Below are 19,310 nucleotides of genomic sequence, written 5' to 3' on the forward strand. Positions count from 1 at the left end.
AAAAAAAAAAAAAAGAGTGAAAAGGTTGAAAAAACCAACAGAGCCTCAAAAACCTGTGAGACAGTATCAAAAGGTCTAGCATACGTGCAAATGGAGTTCCAGAAAGAGAGGAAAGAGAAAATGAAGTAGAAAAAATATTTGATGAAATAAAGCACTAAGAGAAAAATGACATTATACATAGGGGAAAAACAATATAAACACTACTGATTCTCATAAAAAACAATGAAGGTCAGGAGACAGTGGAATGATATCTTTAAAGTGCTCAATGGGGAAAAAAACCATCAATCCAGGATTATATGTTTAGCAAAAATGTTACTCAGAAAGGAAAACAAAATAAAGACATTTATGGAGAAAAGAAAACTATGATAATTAATTTCCAGCAGACCCAAACTATAAAAGATGTTAAAGAAATTTTTTCAGTTTGAAAGGAATGATGCTACAAGGAAACTTGGATCTTCAGGAAAGAATAAGAGTATCAGAAATAACTGAGTAAATATAAAAGAGTATTTTTTTCCTATTTTAAATGTATGTGCCTGTTCAAAGTAAATAAAATTATATTGTGGAGTTTATAACATATGCTATATGTAATACATATGACAACTATAAGATAATGAATGGGGGGTGGGGTAAATAGGCTTATATGGTTACAGGGTTTTTGTATTTTATGTAATGTTTATGGTACAACATTAACTGTAAACAGGCTGTGCAGAGTTGTATATCTTGAAATGGGTTTAATTTGCACAGGTGTTTACATTTGTGAAGACTCACTGATTGGTACCATAGATTTATGCATTTTATTATATGTAAATTTTACCTCAAAGGAAAAGCTAACAAAAATTGATCTTTAGTTAATGATATGCAAGTTAAGTCATTAGGAAGAAAGTGCAGTCACATCTGAAACTTATTTTGATCTGTATCAAAGGAATAAGATGGGTTGACTGATGAGGAGTCAGACAGGTAAATACGTGGTAAAGAGAATATAGTCAAACTTTAATTGTAGAATTAAGTAGTGAGTATACAGGCATTTTCTGTAAAATACTTCAACTTTTCTGTATGTTTGAAAGTTTCCATAAGAAAATGTTGGAAAAAAGAATACTGCCAACCCACAGGTCAGGGTGGAAAAATAAAACAGGAAAAAGGAAAAGAAATAGCAAAACAAAGGATACAAAAAAAAAAAAAGATACTCAATTAGAGAGAATTATTTTGTCATGAAATTCAAAATTACGTACATATAAAAATTTAGGTATTTGCTTCAGAATCTTAGAAATTATTTACTACCAGTCTAAAAGTCCCTTTGACATTCAAAAATTGATTACCTTATGTTTTATCCTTGAAAAATCTGTAGTACATCATTCCAGTTGTAATATTAACAACCACTATTGACTTAGGGTCAGATCTGGAAGGAAACCAGCATTCCATACCTCTAGTATGGAAGGAGTTTTCATCCCCCCCACTCCCCCCTAAACTAGCAGCTCTATTCGTCAAATACTATATCATTCCAAAACTTATGCTTTTCACTTAGAGGTAACTTTTAACTCAACGTATAAATACATTGTTCTCTATCATTCCAAAATATTGTGTATTTTAATTATTAAATAATTTAATTAAGATATACTCCTTAAATTTATTCTCCATTAGGCAGTATTTTTCTTCTCATTACCCAGTCATGTAACATCTGTGAAGGTAGAGCCCATGTCTAAGTATCACTAGTACCTAGCACAGTGCTTAGCACATGGAAGTCCTTTCGTAAATATTTAACTGAATAAATGAATAAGAGTGTTTATGATCACTCACAATATCCCTTCCTTAATGGATTCTGAACACAGACCATCAAGATTAGGAAAACAGTAAAATTTGACTAATTATGTCGGATATAGACAAGCAAAGATTTACCAGAGTTCTAATAACATTTTATTTTTATGAGGGTAAACTTTAAATTTTGACTTTTTTTATCCTAAATGATTTAAAGGATTTATTGAGACTTGACTAACCCAGAAATTTTAAAAATGAAAAATCAAATGATAAATTTATATTATAAAAATAAGTGCCAGTTTTGCATAGTAGTATAGTAACAAATCAACACTCTTTTCAAAGTTCAAAAGAAAGTGAAGATGTTATTGGTTTTTATCTGAAGTCAAATCCAACTTTTGAAAAGACAACAATAATCTCAGATCAGAATCAAATAAATTTTAGAACTCAGTTTGAAAGAAAAGGAAAAACTTTAAAGTCTTTACAATAAAATAATTATGATTATAAATCTCTTTAGTTAAATATGTACATATATATTTTTAAAAAGAATGGAAATGGATAGAGTTTTACAGGCAGATCTAATGCACAATACAACTTTTAGAGTATAATGTCAGTTTAACATCCTTTAACAGCTGTGTCAGATAGTGGCTCTGCTTTGTGCAAAATATGATGAGCAAAATTTTAAAAAGTTCTGCAAAATTATTTAGTTCCCCAAGGAAATTACTACAAAAGAAAGTAGCAAAAGAAAAAAGGTTGTACACTCAAGCTTAATTGTATACAGAGGCTAGCATGACCAGCACTGATGTAACTTGCATATCTGCTAAAGTCGTCCTTGGGCAGCTTTAGTGTGAAGTAAAAAGTTGAAGTCCTAGCACTTGTGCTTTTATGCAGCCACATGGCCAATAAGGTAGATGTTGTCATAAAGGTGCCCTACAAAATCTTCACTAATGTTTTGAGCAGCACGACGAGTATTTCGAATAAATTCTCTCTTTGACATTTTATTCTTCACATGAGGGCTACTGAGGTCAATGGAAAGTAGAATCAAAGAGTAGCACAGTACATAGACAGCATCTGGAAGGAAAATGAAAACACTTCAAGTTATTAGTTGGTTTAAAAAATATAATCCCAATGGCATTAGATAAGGCAAAAGTGTTTATAATTTCAAGAGATCAAGATTACCTCATAACTGAACACAGGGTGACCAACCCAGCCTAGTTTGCCTGGTCCTTTCCCAAGTTTAGCATTGAAAGTCCTGCGTACTGGGAAAGTCCTGCATATTGGGAAAGACCTCAGTCCTGGGCAAACTGGGATGGTTATTATCCTAACTGAATTATTCAGTGAGTATTTTCATCAGTTTGAAAGAACTTTAGAATAGCTTAAGAGTTTATAGTGAAAACTCATTCTAGATTTAAAATTTCAGAATTGGCTTTATTTTCATATTTGCTTTCAAATGTTATACTTCCATTCAACTATCCATAAAGTAGACTGTGCTGTAAGCATATTTATTTCCCCATTCAAAAAAATTTTAAAAAGCAACATGTTTACATAGAATGCTTTCACAAAAACCTAAATTAATTTGAAAGCAAGAAAACACATTAACTTGGTACTAAAAAATAAAATGCAAACAACTCGTAAGATTATTAAATTAATATTTGCATTTGAGATATGTATTCTAAAGCCTAATGGAATTTACATATTGATTTCAAAAGTAATTCTTTAGAGAAAAGATTGCTATACCTGAGCACCATGCAGCAAAGTAATTTTCTTTATATATGCTGAAGTCAATATTTGATGTTTAATATTAAAATAGTAACAGATGTCATGATACTTGCTACTACAATGGTGTTGATATTTTGGAATCCTGCAGTCTTAAGAAAGCTAAGTTAAACGTGTCTTGTAAAGCATGTTCAACAAATTTCATATGATATGTAAATGTTTTATAATTCATGCTTAATAAAATAAGCACAATAAAATTTTTACATGAAGAGATAAGTAAAGCTATAGCAAATGAAAAAATATGTAGAAGACTGGCTATCTCATACACATACAAACACACATAAACATTTATACACACACAAACAGTAAAAACTAGTTATATTAAAAAATTTTAGTAAAAATGTGTTATTTATGTAACGTGGATCATTAAAAGCTTTTCAAATAATTCCTCAAGTTTTCAGTTAGATTAGTAAAAATATCCAATGCTCAAACAAGTATAATTTTAAAGAGTTTATGTAGTCAAATTTAACTTTCTTCCTAAAACAGTATATTTACTATACATATAAAAAATAGCTATGGCAAGCTAACGTATTCCCTCTAAGCTCACACAGATGATGTATTCCCTAGAAGCAGTCACTGCTACAAACAGTAAAAGAAGTATTTGTAATTACTGTTAGTATTTTTCCCCACAGTGAGAAAAATGTCTCATATACTACTGTTTCTCCCTGGAGATGAAGAGGGGGCAAAGTATACTACATACTATATATTCTTACCAGGACTAAGGCCAAGTTCTCGCATTAAATCAGGGTTACAAGCACAGAACCTATGTGAGAACTTTGTTATAAGAGTTTCAAGATACTCCCCACGCTCTTCGGGGGCATGGATATGACGAAAAAATTCTCTCAGTGCATTTGGCAAGAATTGATTTCTAAAATTATGCAATGTTACAAGGTCATCCAAGACATCTCTCCTATAGAAAGAGAAAAAGGTACAGCTTTAGTTAACTGTTCTTTATTTTTAAAAAAATGAAAAGAAAAATCAAACTGTCATTTTTTGATAAAAATACTTTATTATTGATTAACAAATCATCTAATCCTATAAAAGTATATATAATTATTAAAATTTTTAAAAATCTAAATATGGTTATTTAAGAAGTTAAATAATTTTGAAATCTTTCATGAATAGGTTACAACAAAACAAAATAAGGCAAAACCAGCAATTCCACTTACAAAATTAAAAAAAAAATAAATTTTGTGGTATTAAAAAGGGCAGCTTCTTTTCATCTTAGCTAAATCCAAATGGCAGTAGAATTCTTTATTTTTTAAATTATGCAAGTAATGAAAGTCTCTTACCTACCACACCAATCCACATCTCCAGAGGTAATAACTATTTATGTAGGTTTCTAAAAATGCCTACATATACTATATATTGTTTTAGAATTTGCTTTTGCTTTTTTCATATAATATATTGTGAACATCTTTCTATATCTGTACACACAGATCCACATCATTCTTTTTAATGGCTCCAAAGTATCCCACCTCATAAATGTGATAATCCTATTGATATACATTTAGGTTCCTTACAACTATATAAATATTTGTGTATTCATATTTGTATATACAAGGGTACTTCAGGAAGTTCATGGAAAAGTTGAATTGAAATATAATATGAATCCTTCTATGAAGTTTTTGAAGACCACTTGTATATAATTTTTTAATCAATAGCATTCCAATATACAGTCACACTTTGTTACAATATCCTTCAATTCTTATTGAACTTAACCATGATTATATAATAACAATCTTCCATTTTTACCAATTGCTTATGGCAGGGATAGGCAAACTACAGCTAGTGGGCGAAATATGGCCTGCTGCCTGTTTTTACAAATAAAGTTTTATTTGAACAGAGCCACATTAATTTGTTTATGTAACGTCTATATCTGCTTTCATGACACAATGGCAGAGTTATTAAGTAGCTGTGACAGAGCTTACATGACCTGCAAAGCCTAAAATATTTACAGAAAGAGCTGGTTCTTTACAGAAAAACAACTGATCCCTGGGTACCTACCATTTAAAAGCAAAAAGAGCTAATGACACCATCTTTACGTGAGAGATTTCTTTCAATGAACAGTATGCTGGATGTAAACGCAAAAACAGGAATTACATCCTAATCATCTGTGCACTCCTACACTCCTGCAAAACTTCTGGAATATAATAAATGTTTGTGAATTATTGTTAAAAAATCTCGAGTTAAAAAAGATTGAGAATTACAATGGCAAATGTATTTTTACGCCATATATTAGATTAGTATGAGATCTGTAGTTTAAAAAATGGTAGTCCAGTGAGGTCATATTAAAATACTGTCTGAATATTTTTATGTCCATTAATAACCAGAATTAAAAAGTACAAGTGAACAACTATCAAAAGAGAACAGCATACTAGCCAACATAATCTTTGTGTAAAACATGTCACATTTTGAGGGGCTGGCCCGGTGGCTCACTGCTACAGTGCGCCTCTTGGGAATGCGGTGGCGCTCCCGCCGAGGGTTTGGATCCCACATACAGACCGGCCGCTCACTGGCTGAGCGAGGTGCGGGCGCGACACCGAGGATTGCGATCCCGTTGCCGGTCACGAAAAAAAAAGACAAAAAGGAAAAAAAAAAAAAAAAAAAAAAAAAAAATGTCACATTTTGAGAATTTCCAAACTTGCAAATGACACTTCCGTGTAGTATCTACATGCAAATATATTCAGATCTCTAGGATTTGTGGGTTTATGCTACAATTTATCTTTGTATTAGATTTTTATATAAATAATTTCAGAATTCAGAACTTTTCGTTATCTAAACACTTAGATTATGGCTAGTTATTAAGAAAAAGGGCTGTCGGTTTCTCAAAAATATTTCATTTTGGTTTACTATGACAAAGGTACTGGGCTTCCGTTTTGTGTGTGTATGTGGGATTTTTTTACTTTTACAATGACAACTTTTTCATCCGCAAGTTAAAGCTCGCAAAAGAAATAATACTCAATTTTGCAACTACATGATTACCATTCAGTATAATTTTTAAAGTGAAAGAACGCATCAAAAGCATTTCATAACTCATTTCTGATATAAACAAAATTTTTTTACCTTTCATCAAGATAGATTCTCAGTTTTTTCCAATTTAGTGTTCTTGTACAGAAGATAAACTTTGCTATTTCCTTTGGTGAATCATCTAGAATACCCTTGGACATAAAGTAATTTACTCCCTAAGGCAGAAAGATAAGTCTACATAAATAAAATCAGTTTTTATTTATAAATTTTAACAATTAGGCAATAGCAGAACAATAGCTATAAATTCTTCCCAGCATTAAATACACTTTTGATAGCTTTATCATGCAAAATACAAGCTAGAACTTGAACTGAAACTATTATTTGTGGTTGATAGTTTACAGGCAATGTAAAGTAGGAAATTCAAAGCTAAGACTCTTAAAGAAATCTTAATTTAATTTTCTGGCTCACATCAGGTAAAACTAACTATACAGAAATATGGCCTAATTTCGGAGGTGGGGAGCTGCAGAAGAAACCACAATACCGATTTTAAAATAAGCCTCGTAGCAAACACTTCCCTTGTCTAACTGAAAACATGATTTCTTAAAGCTCAGATATATGTTATAGTACACTTTTCAAGGAAATAGCTTCTTGAGAAAAAAAAATTCTCCAAATGAAAGACTAACAATTTTATTCTGAAAAGAAAAATTAAATTATTTAACTTAAAGTAGGCCCAGCTCCAGGCCTACTACTTTTGTTTTAAACATTGCTACATTCTACAAGAATCTAGCTACAATACACACTGAGGCAAAACAGAAGATAATTCAATGTTTTTCATAGAATTTATCTTTGAATTTCCTTTTCTCTGCATGCAAAGTTTTTCAGAGACGCATTACCCATAAGTTTTTACCTGCTTTAGATTTAAATCAACAACAATGAAACGTCAACAAAAAAATCAAATGCTGAAACCAGTGTTCTCTCATGTTGATGGAGGTAACATTCAAATATATGTCTTAGATGGATTTGAATGTGCAGTTATTGAAATAAAAGGCAGGTGTGTTTATTTCAACTTGCAGTTATCCAGATACATGCATTCCCACGAATGCTTATGTCTGGATACTACCACATTGTATGCAGTTAATTGGTAGAGAAAATGACGTATTATACACATGCAACATACTGTTTTCACACATAAATTCCTTCAGCATTTCTTCACTTTACAAACACTTACATAGTACTCAGAAATATTGCACACATTAAGAATTCAAAAAGTTGGAAGAATTTCTATAAAAAACTCTTCAAGATAAAAACTTTCTCATGAAATTTTTATATTAAAAATTTTTTAAAGCAATTTGTTACTATGAGGTAACGATTTTGAAAGGTTATAATCTACAAATTTTAATTCAAAGGTAAGATTTTTTATAAAAAACTAATTTTATAAATCATCAGGATAATATCCTAATAGCAACAGTAGCAAATTTTTATGGAATTTTAATAATATAAAAGCAATGTTAGGGCAGTAATTTAAAAAATGTACATAAAGAGCAGAATGTGACAAAATAAAACTTTCTTGTCAACTCAATTGAAAGCCATATTTCATACTGAATCCTGGATACAAGGGCTAGAAAATGTAATACGATCAAGACAACAGAAAGCCAAAAAATTTGTTTGGAATTAGGCTTTCAGCAGTTGTCTGAGGGGTTAGGAACTAGAGAAATAGTAATGCTTGTTCCATCCTTTCCTTTATTAGTTTGAATAATTGAGAGTTGACTGTATATTTAATTGATCTGCTTAGTAAAAGTCATATTTGTTTCCAAAATTCCTCAGTTTAAAAGAATAACAATGTTTCAGAATTATTTCCAGTGTTTAATTCTAATGTGTGATTTAAAAGACAAAGGGATGTAAATTAAGTATTAGTTAAGATTCTTTATTCACACTAAATCAATATTTAAGAGATATAAAACTAATTCTAATCTTTTTAAAAATTATGCAAAATAAATAATCTCACTAATATGATTCATTAAATGGGATATAATTCTCTAATTATACTCATATGATAATAACATTTTAATATCATTTGATGCTCTTAGTTATAAATTAACATTCACATTTACCATCTAAGCATCATAAAAGTACATTGCTAGTCATTTCCTTTTTTATAAAACACACATTTTGAGAATTTAGTATCTAATCTAAAATGAATTCTCCAAAATCAATCAAATACACATGAGTAAGAAAGTACATAGTCAAAGAGTTTTAAACCCAATCCTGAAAACTGGGAACACAGCTTGAAATAAATAAACTCTGTTGGTTTTATTAAGAAAGGAGGCATCGGTTTCAAGCCTGGGATTTCTTGAGAGAGGAAGATTACTTCAGAAGGGTTATCAAAATGAACGGTAAAGGAACGACAAATAGAAAAACGCATGAGACCAGATTAAATGGTCTTTAATAAACAACCGGCAATCATCTGAATTCTTATCTTTTTATGTACCAATGAAATACAAAAAAAAAAAAAAAAAGCATGAGATCTGCTGAATGACTGTACGTTTGCTTAATAAGTAGTATAACCACTTCTGTTTTTTAATAAAGTTTTGGAAGAATGGTACAGATATCCCTAGACCACATATTAGTGACTGATTGGGACTAAAACTCTCAGCAGTGTATGTATATGTGTGTGTGTGAGCCCGTGCACATAGACATACACAGTCTGTGTGGTGTCTCACAAGCAAAGGAAATCATGAGCATTAATATTAGTCTATATTAATATAAACATGGTTTCCAGAAAAAGGAAGGTTGTAGCTTAGTATAGTCAACATGATTCACTATGAAAGTGTCCAATTTTGGATATTACATTTTATGAGGCATATTGACAAACAAGAACTTATTTGAATAAAGGAAATCAGGACCTGGTGAGATAGTCGAAGAGTGTAGAATCCATGTTATATAAGGAAGAGTTAAGGGATGTAGGGGTATTAGGCCAAAGACAGAAATATTTACGAATGAAGAAAAGATGAAGACTTTAAGACATCTGAAAAGCTGTGCTGCAAGGAAAAAGGAATAGATACTGTGTATAATTCTAGTGACAATCTTAAGCTCATTTTTGAGTCTTGGACCCCTTCGAGTATAATGAAAGCTATAGAAGTTCTTTGAAGAATAATGCACACACACACATTAAAAACAGAAATTAAATGCCTGAAGCCCATCTAAGGACTGCAGGTTAGGAATCCCTATTCTAGATGAGTGTAGGAGTATAGTCAGTGAGTGTAAGTTATAGGCAGGAATGTTAGCACCACATAAGGAAGGGCATATTTGTAAATACAGTTGAGTTGTTCAAAGGCCAATAGCTTGTCATTTACTTGATTCAATTTTTTTTTTTTTACATTTCTAAAATAAGCTTGTTTCAAACTTCTTATTACTTACTTTAATTTGATTGTTTAATCTATATAAATTTTGAGTTAAAATCCCTTATGCAAAGTCAACTCTCTCTCCCCTTTTATTCATGTGAGGAAAATTCTAAGACATTTTTGTCAGGTAACTTTGAGATAAATCATGATGGTGTCAGTCCTAATAATGGGCTGGCTCCATAGTAAAAAGATAAGCTCTTGTCAGCTAAAAGAAAACTATTGGCCAAAAAAGATTTTATTTAAAAAATAGTTTTACAGGAAAATTACACGTGGAGTAAATAAAATTCCTTTTATGAAAATAGACATTAGGCCTCATATTTCTTTGGAAAATGACAAACTTGTAAATAATGTTTATATTACAAATTTAAAATTTCTTAGTAATTTGATTTTTTAAAAAAGCATCCATTTATGTTTAGATACAAAGACGAATACTCAAAGACCAGTTTGTAAAATAGATATATGTATATCTGTGCACATTTATCCACATATATGTACCTGCTGTAAAAGATTTTTTAAAACATTAAATAAAAACAAATGGCTAGCCGGTTAGGTCAGTTGGTTAGAGCACACTGTTGTAACACCAAGGTCAAGGGTTCAGATCCCCTTACTGGCCAGCCGTCAAAAATAAGAAAACAAAAACAAATACCTTAAAATTGTCTACACTTTGTTTAAAAATATATTAAACACAAAGTGCCATATGTAAAGTATTCACTGATAGACACTGAGTAGTATAAGATAGAAGTTTGCCCTAAGATAATTTAAAGTTTACCTGTGGTGATGAGACAGATACATAAATAACTAGAATAAACACATGTGACAAATCAATGATACAAAATGGTTGAATATGGCCTAAATGAATGGGTATGAAAAGTGCTTCAGTAGTTCAATGAAAGGAAAAATCACTATGGGACAGGATATTTGGATAAGATTTCCTGGAAGAAATTAGGCTTCAAAGGATTGGAAGGGCTTTAAATAGCACTGAATAAGGGAAACACTGGAGAATAATGTTTCAGTTAATATTATATGAGCAAAAGCAATATATGGTAAAAACTCAGGCTATTTTCAGGAAAGAAGGGAAACCATTTGGGCTTTGAGAGTAAGTCTGAAACCAAACTGTAGTAGAAGCAGTGGTGAATTTTAGGGTAAGATGTTTATTTTCTATTCTCTACGCAACTGGAACCTTCTGAAGTCTTTTTAACATGGTGAAGAAATGGCCTGCAATATGAATTTGACAGTAATATAAAAAAAACAACATAAAATATATTACCTAGTGGGCTACTACAACTGTCTAGGTTTCAACACATGGTAAAGCACTAGAAATGAAAAGGAAATAATACATTCTATAAACATATTTTAAAAACTCCGTATGCTATATATATGAAAATAGGAAGTGAGCACACTTGATAAATATGCTATCAAGTCAAGGGACAATGAAAAGTGAAAGATAATTGATGTTTCTGGCTTAGATGAAGAGAAAAACAACTCACTAATAATGACAGGGAAAAACAAATTATACAGGGTATTGATTTGTAGAAAATAGTAATGAGTTTGGTCTTAGAAATGTTTTATTTTAGGTGATGAAAGAAATAACTAGAAAGGCATATTAGGCAATTGTTACTGTAACAGGATATAAAGAAAAAAGTGAGGATTGAAGATATAGATTAAGGATCTTGAATAAGAAGGATCAGTAATGGAGTAGTGTCTGGCTAGGGCTAATGTCTGGAATCCTGCTCACAGCGCCAATTGTCTAGCTCTTAATCCTGTTTGTGACACCAATTGTAAAGCTACTCAACCACACCCGTTGTGGTGCTCTTTTACCTGCTGGTAATCCTGCACCGACTGTGCCGATTGTCAAGCTAAGGCTGGGTCTGGAGCCCACAAACCCCTCAAGCCAGTTCACAGACTGGGTCACAAACCCTTCACATGCCAGGCTGGGTCCCCAGACCTCTCACACGGCAGGCTGGGTCACCAGACCCCTTCATGCAGGTCTATGAGCTAGGTAACCGGCCAAAAGGTCCTTGGAGCCATAGGTTGGAAAAGCATGGCCACGCTGGGTGGACTCCAGAGGCCGACGTCCGCCTGCCTGTTTCACTAAAACTGTCTCTCTCTCTCTCTATGTCCCTCCTCTATTTCTCTCCCTCTCTCTACTCTGCTTTTCTCTCTCTCTCTCTCTAAAGAACACACAAACAGCAACAAAACTAAAAAGACACATTGGTGCACATGCGCACTAACACCACACACACACACACACACACACACACACACACACACACACACACACACACACACTCACGGTCTCAGAGACCAAGAGCCTTTGAGGTTTAATGAAGAAAAGGGTGTAAAACGCAATTACATAGTATAGCTGAAAGCTTAATTTTCAGAAGGGGATCAAACCATGTCTCTGCCACTTAATGATGATGTGAACAAAAACAATTTACTCAACTTTTCTGAGCCTCAGTTTTCTAATCAGTAAAAATCTTAGATGGCTGCTGTGAAGACATTAAAGTGCCTAGCAAAAGGAACAAGGCTAGTTTCCTTTTTCTCTCAGATGGCTCAAAAAGACTAAAACAGGAAAAGAGGGCAATGGATTTGATGACTGGAAGAAAAGAAAGTAGTAACCTTCAAGAGGTCTCTTTCCACAGAGTAGTGGAGGCTCAAGTCCAAGTAAAAAGCTAAGGAATGAGTTCAAGGTAGGGAAATTGAGTACAGCCCACTTACTTGAAAAATCTGTTGGTACAAAGTAGGAAAATATAAAGGGTAAAATTAAAGGATGAAACGAGAAAATGATTTTTTTTCCAAGATATTTTTGACCTTTGCATGTCAGAAGACAAAAGAAAGACAGTCAACGGACAGTAAAAATGAAATGATGTGCAGGAGAAAGATTTTGCTGCAGGAGTAGCAAAGCAGATGAAAAAGGAGCAGGGAGCAGGACTAAAAATACAGTTGAAGTTTATAATGCTTTCTAAGTCAGGAAAACAGAATAGTAGTAGTGGTTCAGAGACAGGTATATCAGAAAAGTAAAAAGCAGAAAACAGAGTGCATGTTGGTTTCTTTCTTAGAGAGGAGAAACCATCTGGGAAGAGTTAGAAAAGAGAGGGCTGATTTGGATCCTTCAGTAAAGTGGGGAAGATTTCTATCAACAATGGCATGGGGTAATAATTGGGAACCCACTAGGAATAAACTAAAGGAATGCCAAGCAGCAATGAGAATCCAGGTGAAGTAAATGTGAATTCATCCCATCTCATGCTAAGGTTAATAACTAAGCAAAATCTACCATATATATGTTCAGAACCAGTAAATATATATTTGGGAAGAGAGTGAATTCTAGAAATCTAGGCATGCAAAGCCAAACAAAAAAGTACTGACTACAGGTAATGAGAGTGCTATTGGCACAGATACCTGACAGAAACATTGTGCAACAACTGGTATCAATAAAAATAAAAATCACTAATAAAACAAAACTATCACACACTAGGGAGTAGCCTTAATTTGTTTTCCTAAAGAATAACTTAGTAAAGAAATTTAGAAAAAATTTTGATTTAGCAAATTTTTTCAAATTTGTATACAATGCAAAATCCAGTACCACGGCTATTACAAGTTATAAACCTGTTCTTAGAGCATACTATAATAGGAAGAAAACTGTAAACTGTGTTTTTCTTTTTAAAAGGACATTCTGAAGACTTTAAAAAATAATCCTTAAATTTTAACAATATTTATGAAACAAAATAGTTCAACCTAGATTTCTAACTTTCAGTATAACTGATATATTGATTTTCAAGTTCACATTTTAACCACAGTGAAATGAACAAGTAAAATTTAAATTCAAATGTAACATTTTCACATTAAAAATAAGAGATACAATATATGTTTTGAATACTTTCAGAATAGTAAAAAATAATTAGCATGTTGAAGGCTGCTCTGCAGGTCAAATGGGAGTATTCCTATTGTCTTTTTTGAAATAGCAGCAGCAATGATTAAGCGGACTGCTCTGATACTATTTCTTCTTTTCTACAGTGCTCTCAGAATTGCTAAGGTAAATGTAAAATCAATTAATTTTGTTCAGTCCAGCAGTTCTCACTCTCTCTAATCGAGAATATGTACTGTATAGTTCGAGGGGAAAAAAGCCCACAGAACTTGAATAGTTGAGAATAATTTATCTGGGGATATTTATTTTGCAAAAACAAAGACCCCCACGCCCCAAATCCAACACGTTGCTTTTTAACTGCAGTAAAATAAGTGCAGACTTCTTAATGAGCAAGTTTAAGACTAAGTATCTATGTTCTTATCCTGTCATTTCATTTCATTCTACCCAGTAAGTTTGCCAAAGTTTTTTCTCTTTTGTAACTTTCTATGCCCGTTTCCTATGTTTAGTGCTGACCTTCAAGCACACTTCAGAAATATCATACACTGCTTTTATAATTGTTATTCCTAATCTAGTCACTAGAGTCTGATGAAGGAAATAATCAAAATGAAGCAGATTTTCCAAAACTCACCACCAGCTTCACGAACTTGATTTCGAAATCTTTTTCTTAAGATAAACAATGTATGTGGTTAGAACTGATTTATTAATTAATATATTACCTACTAGATCTGAATAAGCCATTTAGATATTATGAAGAACAGCTGAAGCATGAAGCTTCTGCTTTAGGGTTGCATGTAGACGTTTTTGGTTCCCATGTTGTAATCAGTAACCAGTGATTGTGATTTTTGTATTCTCTGAGAAAAGGACAACTATAGTTGGAACTTTCCCCCTTCCTTTTGAAACCTCCTTCTGAAACTCCCTTATAAAATGCCTTTGCTTGTAGTAGATTTTGGAGCACTTTCCAACTGTTGACTTGTGTTTCATGGGTAGGTCCTCAAGCTTGGCTTTCAATAAACCTTTATAAAAATTATTTCTGCCTCAACAGCCTTAATTTTGGTTCACAAAATGGCACAGTCTCAGGATCCTGAAGTGAACACCCCACCCCCACCCTGACTACCCAACATGGTTTTCAACCTTCAAGCAGGTATCAGCTACCGAATCCCTTGAATTCACGAACTTGAACGTCCCCTCACCCCCACCCCGGGTGCAATATGTGGCCTCCTCCCAAGATCACCAAACCTCCCACCTTGGTTTGAGGTCCTGGTTTATTGAAACCTGATTACCTCCTTTGTTGGAGGCGTTCTACTACTCTCTCAGAACGAGAGTTACTGTTTATGAATGCATGGTAAAGTTTGAATTCTAGGACATGGTTCTGTTTTCCTCCCAAGATGAGAGGTGGGCTTGAATCAGAATGAGAGTTGCTGTTACGCATTCAACATAAAGAATTCTAGGGCAGTGTTAAAAAGGAGGCTTTAAAATTGTTTCCCTTGGGGTTTGAAGTAAGACAACCTTCCTTAGCTTACACTTGTTCCCTCTGGCAAAATGGCTTTAAACTTAAAAAAAGGGGGAGGGGGTTGGTGGGGGAGTGGTGGGGAGGGCTACTACCACACAGCTTGTCTTGCTCCAAACCACCAACATGGAAAATAAAGCTTCTAAATTTGAAGGTGTACATCCTTTGTCCACACCAGCTTGTTTCATATACAGTACTTATGGGTACTGTACTTACAAATATTGAGGAAAATGGATCCTTTTCACCAGAGATGATAGAAAATTAAATTGGGTCTTTTGTTTTAACTAAATTAACTTATTTGCATGCATAACTGGAAAAAACAGGTTTCCAGATCCAACAACTTTTCAATGGTACCTGGAGGAAACTCAACAAAATAATGATAAACTTTTTCCCTTGCAGGTGTAGGAAACAAGAAAATGAAAAACTTAAGCTGAGGCTTCTTTAGCCTCACCTCCTTGCTCTTTTTGCCCTCTTTCGCTTTCAGCTTCTTTATATCCTTTGCTTTCTGAACTTCTTCAACTTGATCCATCTATATTATCTCCACCTCATTCTGACTTATTCACGTAAGATTCATATGGATTCACATGAGAAGACAGCCACTCCAATGGAAATCCCACCTATTTTTGGTGGTCAATTTAGAATGAAGCCAACCAACAAATGAGGTGAGCTAGCCCTTGCTTTTATTTCCCCTGGAATAGGACTAAACTTAAAAATGTATTTAAAGGTTTTCCAGATCCCACAGGCGATCCTATTGATTTTGATAAAAAGAAACCAAAAAACAAAAAACTGAGCATACTGTTTGAACTTATGACCCTGGCTTTTCCTACTTTTATCAATTGGTCCATATGATAATTTCAGAAGAGAAAGCTACTCGATGGATTACTAAAGCTAACTGGACTCATCCTTTAAAAGACTACTTTTTCAAACATTTTTTTAAAATTAACTTTTCATTTAAACATATTGATTGTACATATTTATAAGTACAGAGATCTATTTCAATACATGTATATAATGTGTGATGATCCGTCAGGGTAATTAGCATATTCATCATTGCAAAACTTAATCATTTCTTTGTGATGTGAACATTTGATCTCCTCTCTTCTAATTATTTGATAACATGCAGTAAATCATTGTTAATTATAGATTCCTGGGTTGACTGTACACCAATAGAACTTGCTTTTTTCTATCTAGCTGTAATTTTGTATCCACTATCCAGCTTCTCACTATTCCCCCTTCTACCTCCTCTTAAGCTAATGAGTTAGCTTGAGAGGAAATGTGAGCTGTTGCTAAACATCTTTTAGATGCTTTCCCTATGACCTTCCCACCAAAAAAAAAAAAAAAAAGTTAATTTAAATAAATTTTAACAATGCCATCAGGGTCCAAATAAAACTGTCTTTACTTGCTTTAAAAGATTTGAGTTAAACAAACCAAAACAAAACTGCAGGGTTTTTTTTTTTTTCCCCTTTGATCCTAACTCACTTTTTGGGAAAAATTGATTTCATTGTTAACAAAACCAAAATAAAGCCCTGATTGATACTGGAGCTACTTTATTTATTTGAAATCACACCACTTTAAAAAAATCCCCTCCTCAGAATAAAAAAATCTTTAAATATGATAAAAATTTCAAATAAACTTATTAATGTATGCAAAGTCCTTGCTTACCTTTTCAACTGGAAACATTAACTGCACAGCACTGTTTCATACTTGTCCCATCGACACCTATATGCTTTGACTGGTACTTTTTGGAAACTTATAATGTCATATTTCTTTTTCCTCAAAGGAGGAAATATATTTGAGTTTAACAACATCTCATGCTAATCAAAATTTTTTACCTGGCATCTTTCTTGTGATGGCCTTGATTGTTTGGTTCAAATACACTCTACATCTGTAAGGACTGAAATCACAGATGCAAGTACGTTACCTGCCTCCCTACCAAAATCCTCGTGGTCTCAATCATCCACCAATATTGTGAAAATTTTATCAGCAATTCCCATTAAGGTGGAGATAAACTCAACTAAGCCTCTGCCTAACATTAAAAAACACATTCTAGGATCAGAGGCACTCCAAGGAGTTAAACCCATAATAGAGGACTACATAAAACAAGGTATTAATTATTCTTTGTACAAGACCCACAATCCCCCTATTTCACCTATACAAAAACCCAACAGTAAGGGAAGATGGTCTGTACAAGACCTTAGAGCTATCACTAATACTGTAGTTTCCTAGCATCCTATAATAACAAATCCCCATACTTTGTTAACTAATATTCCTGAGGATAACTCTATTTTCATAGTTACTATAACTATGAAAATAATAATAATAACAATAATAATAACAACAACAACAACAACAGGATAACTCTATTTTCATAGTGCTTTCTTAAACATACTTGTAGATCCTGATAGCCAATATCTGTTTGCTTTCACTTGGAATGATCAAAGGTATACTTGGACTGTAAAGCCCCAGGGCATACTGAGAGCCCCACATATTTTTCTGGTTTTTAAAGCAGACTTGGGTGATGTTATGTTTCCCAATGGATCAACGCTAACCCAATATATGGATGATTTTCTCCTCTGCTTTTCTGATTTGAAAGCTTTCCAACAGTATAGTCTACATTTACTAAAATAATTAGCCACTATAGACCATAAGGTATCTAAGGAAAAACTACAGTACTGCCAAAAAAAAGACAGAAAAGTTGAATATTAATATCTAGGTTATCTAATCTCTAAGCTTTTTTTTTTATTTTTAAAATAAACCCTGATCATTTAAAAGAATAATGACTTTCAACCAATAACTAAGAAACAACTCCAGGGATTTCTCAGATTGGTAGGCTGTTGTAACAACTGGACACCAGATTTCTCTTTAATTGTTCAGTCTTCATATTCTTTCACATCACACCCAACATTACCTTTGGAAATCAACTACCTTCTTATGAAATACTCCTGTTGTTTTCCCTTAGTATTATTGTTGCCTTTACCAACAGATGAAATTCCTCAAGATTATTTAACATTAACTGACCAACTTCTGTTACAGAAAAGACCTTTGGATAATGCTGATTTAATTTGGGTTATACATGGCTCATATTTAAGAGATAAAGAAGGAAAATATTCTGCAGGTTATACCATAGTTTCTTTTACAGATTTTATCGAAGAAGCATGGCTTTTCTGAGTTGTTAGAACCTCTTTAGAAACCCAAGGCATTGGTCATAATAAATGTCCTGCGACAATCCAAAGGAAATAAACCAGAAGCTAGAGTTAATCATTTTGAACACCAGGCAGCTAAACAGGCAACTTTAAAAATAAAAAAGAAGGGGTTCTCCTGAAACTTGCTCTTTATAAGTTTTTAAACTTAGTCCTTCCATATTAAAGGAAGCTCAACAATCAGCCCCAGACTCAGAAAAGGTGACGCGGGAATCAAAAATATTTCTCTCAAAATGATATCTGATATTGTTCTAAATATAAACCCATAATTCCTATGGGTCTACAACTTCCATTTCTAAAATATATATATGAGTTAATTCATTGGTGAACTGAAGAGATGATTAAATGGGGAAAATAATATTACTGAAAATATAGTAGCCCAAAAGGTTGCTTCCAGATACACTATCTGCCCCAAACATAACCCAGGGTAATCTTCCTATAGCTCCCCTGGACCCTTTAAAGTTTGGCAACTGCCCCCTTCCCAAGTTATAAATTTGTACTAGTCATGATTTGCATGTTCTCCCATTAGGTAAAAGCATTTCCATGTAGAAGAGCTACTGCCTTACAGGTAGAAAAATTATTATTAGAACAAATAATTCCCTGTTGGGGAATTCCTTTGAAACTCCATTGTGACTGTGGAACTCATTCTACTGGACAAATTACAAAATCTATTTGTGATATTTGGTCTATCATACAACATTTCCATTGTGCGTACCACGCACAATTCTCTGGGTTGATGGAACACACCAGTGGAACCATAAAACTTAATTGGCAAAATGAGTGAGGCTTTTAATCTCTAACGGTCTAAGACTCTTCCACTGGTTTTGCTTAATTTGAGGTCT

The 19,310-nt window shown here is 33.1% G+C and overlaps 1 protein-coding gene across 1 annotated transcript in view; it reads right to left on the bottom strand.

Annotated features, from left to right (window-relative positions):
- Positions 1-962: 962 nt before the first annotated feature.
- The window catches only part of FBXO8 (F-box protein 8), a 57,431-nt gene continuing 39,083 nt past the window's right edge, over positions 963-19,310 (bottom strand). Inside the window, exons 4-6 of the mRNA XM_008566329.1 lie at positions 6,592-6,710; positions 4,239-4,435; positions 963-2,820 (exon numbers count right to left, since the gene is read on the bottom strand). Coding sequence (XP_008564551.1) covers positions 2,633-2,820; positions 4,239-4,435; positions 6,592-6,710 — 504 coding nt within the window. The 3' untranslated portion in view covers positions 963-2,632. The remainder of the gene's footprint in view (positions 2,821-4,238; positions 4,436-6,591; positions 6,711-19,310) is intronic.

This window comes from Galeopterus variegatus, unplaced genomic scaffold (genome assembly GCF_000696425.1).
Source record: "Galeopterus variegatus unplaced genomic scaffold, G_variegatus-3.0.2 Scaffold235, whole genome shotgun sequence".
NCBI lineage: Eukaryota > Metazoa > Chordata > Mammalia > Dermoptera > Cynocephalidae > Galeopterus > Galeopterus variegatus.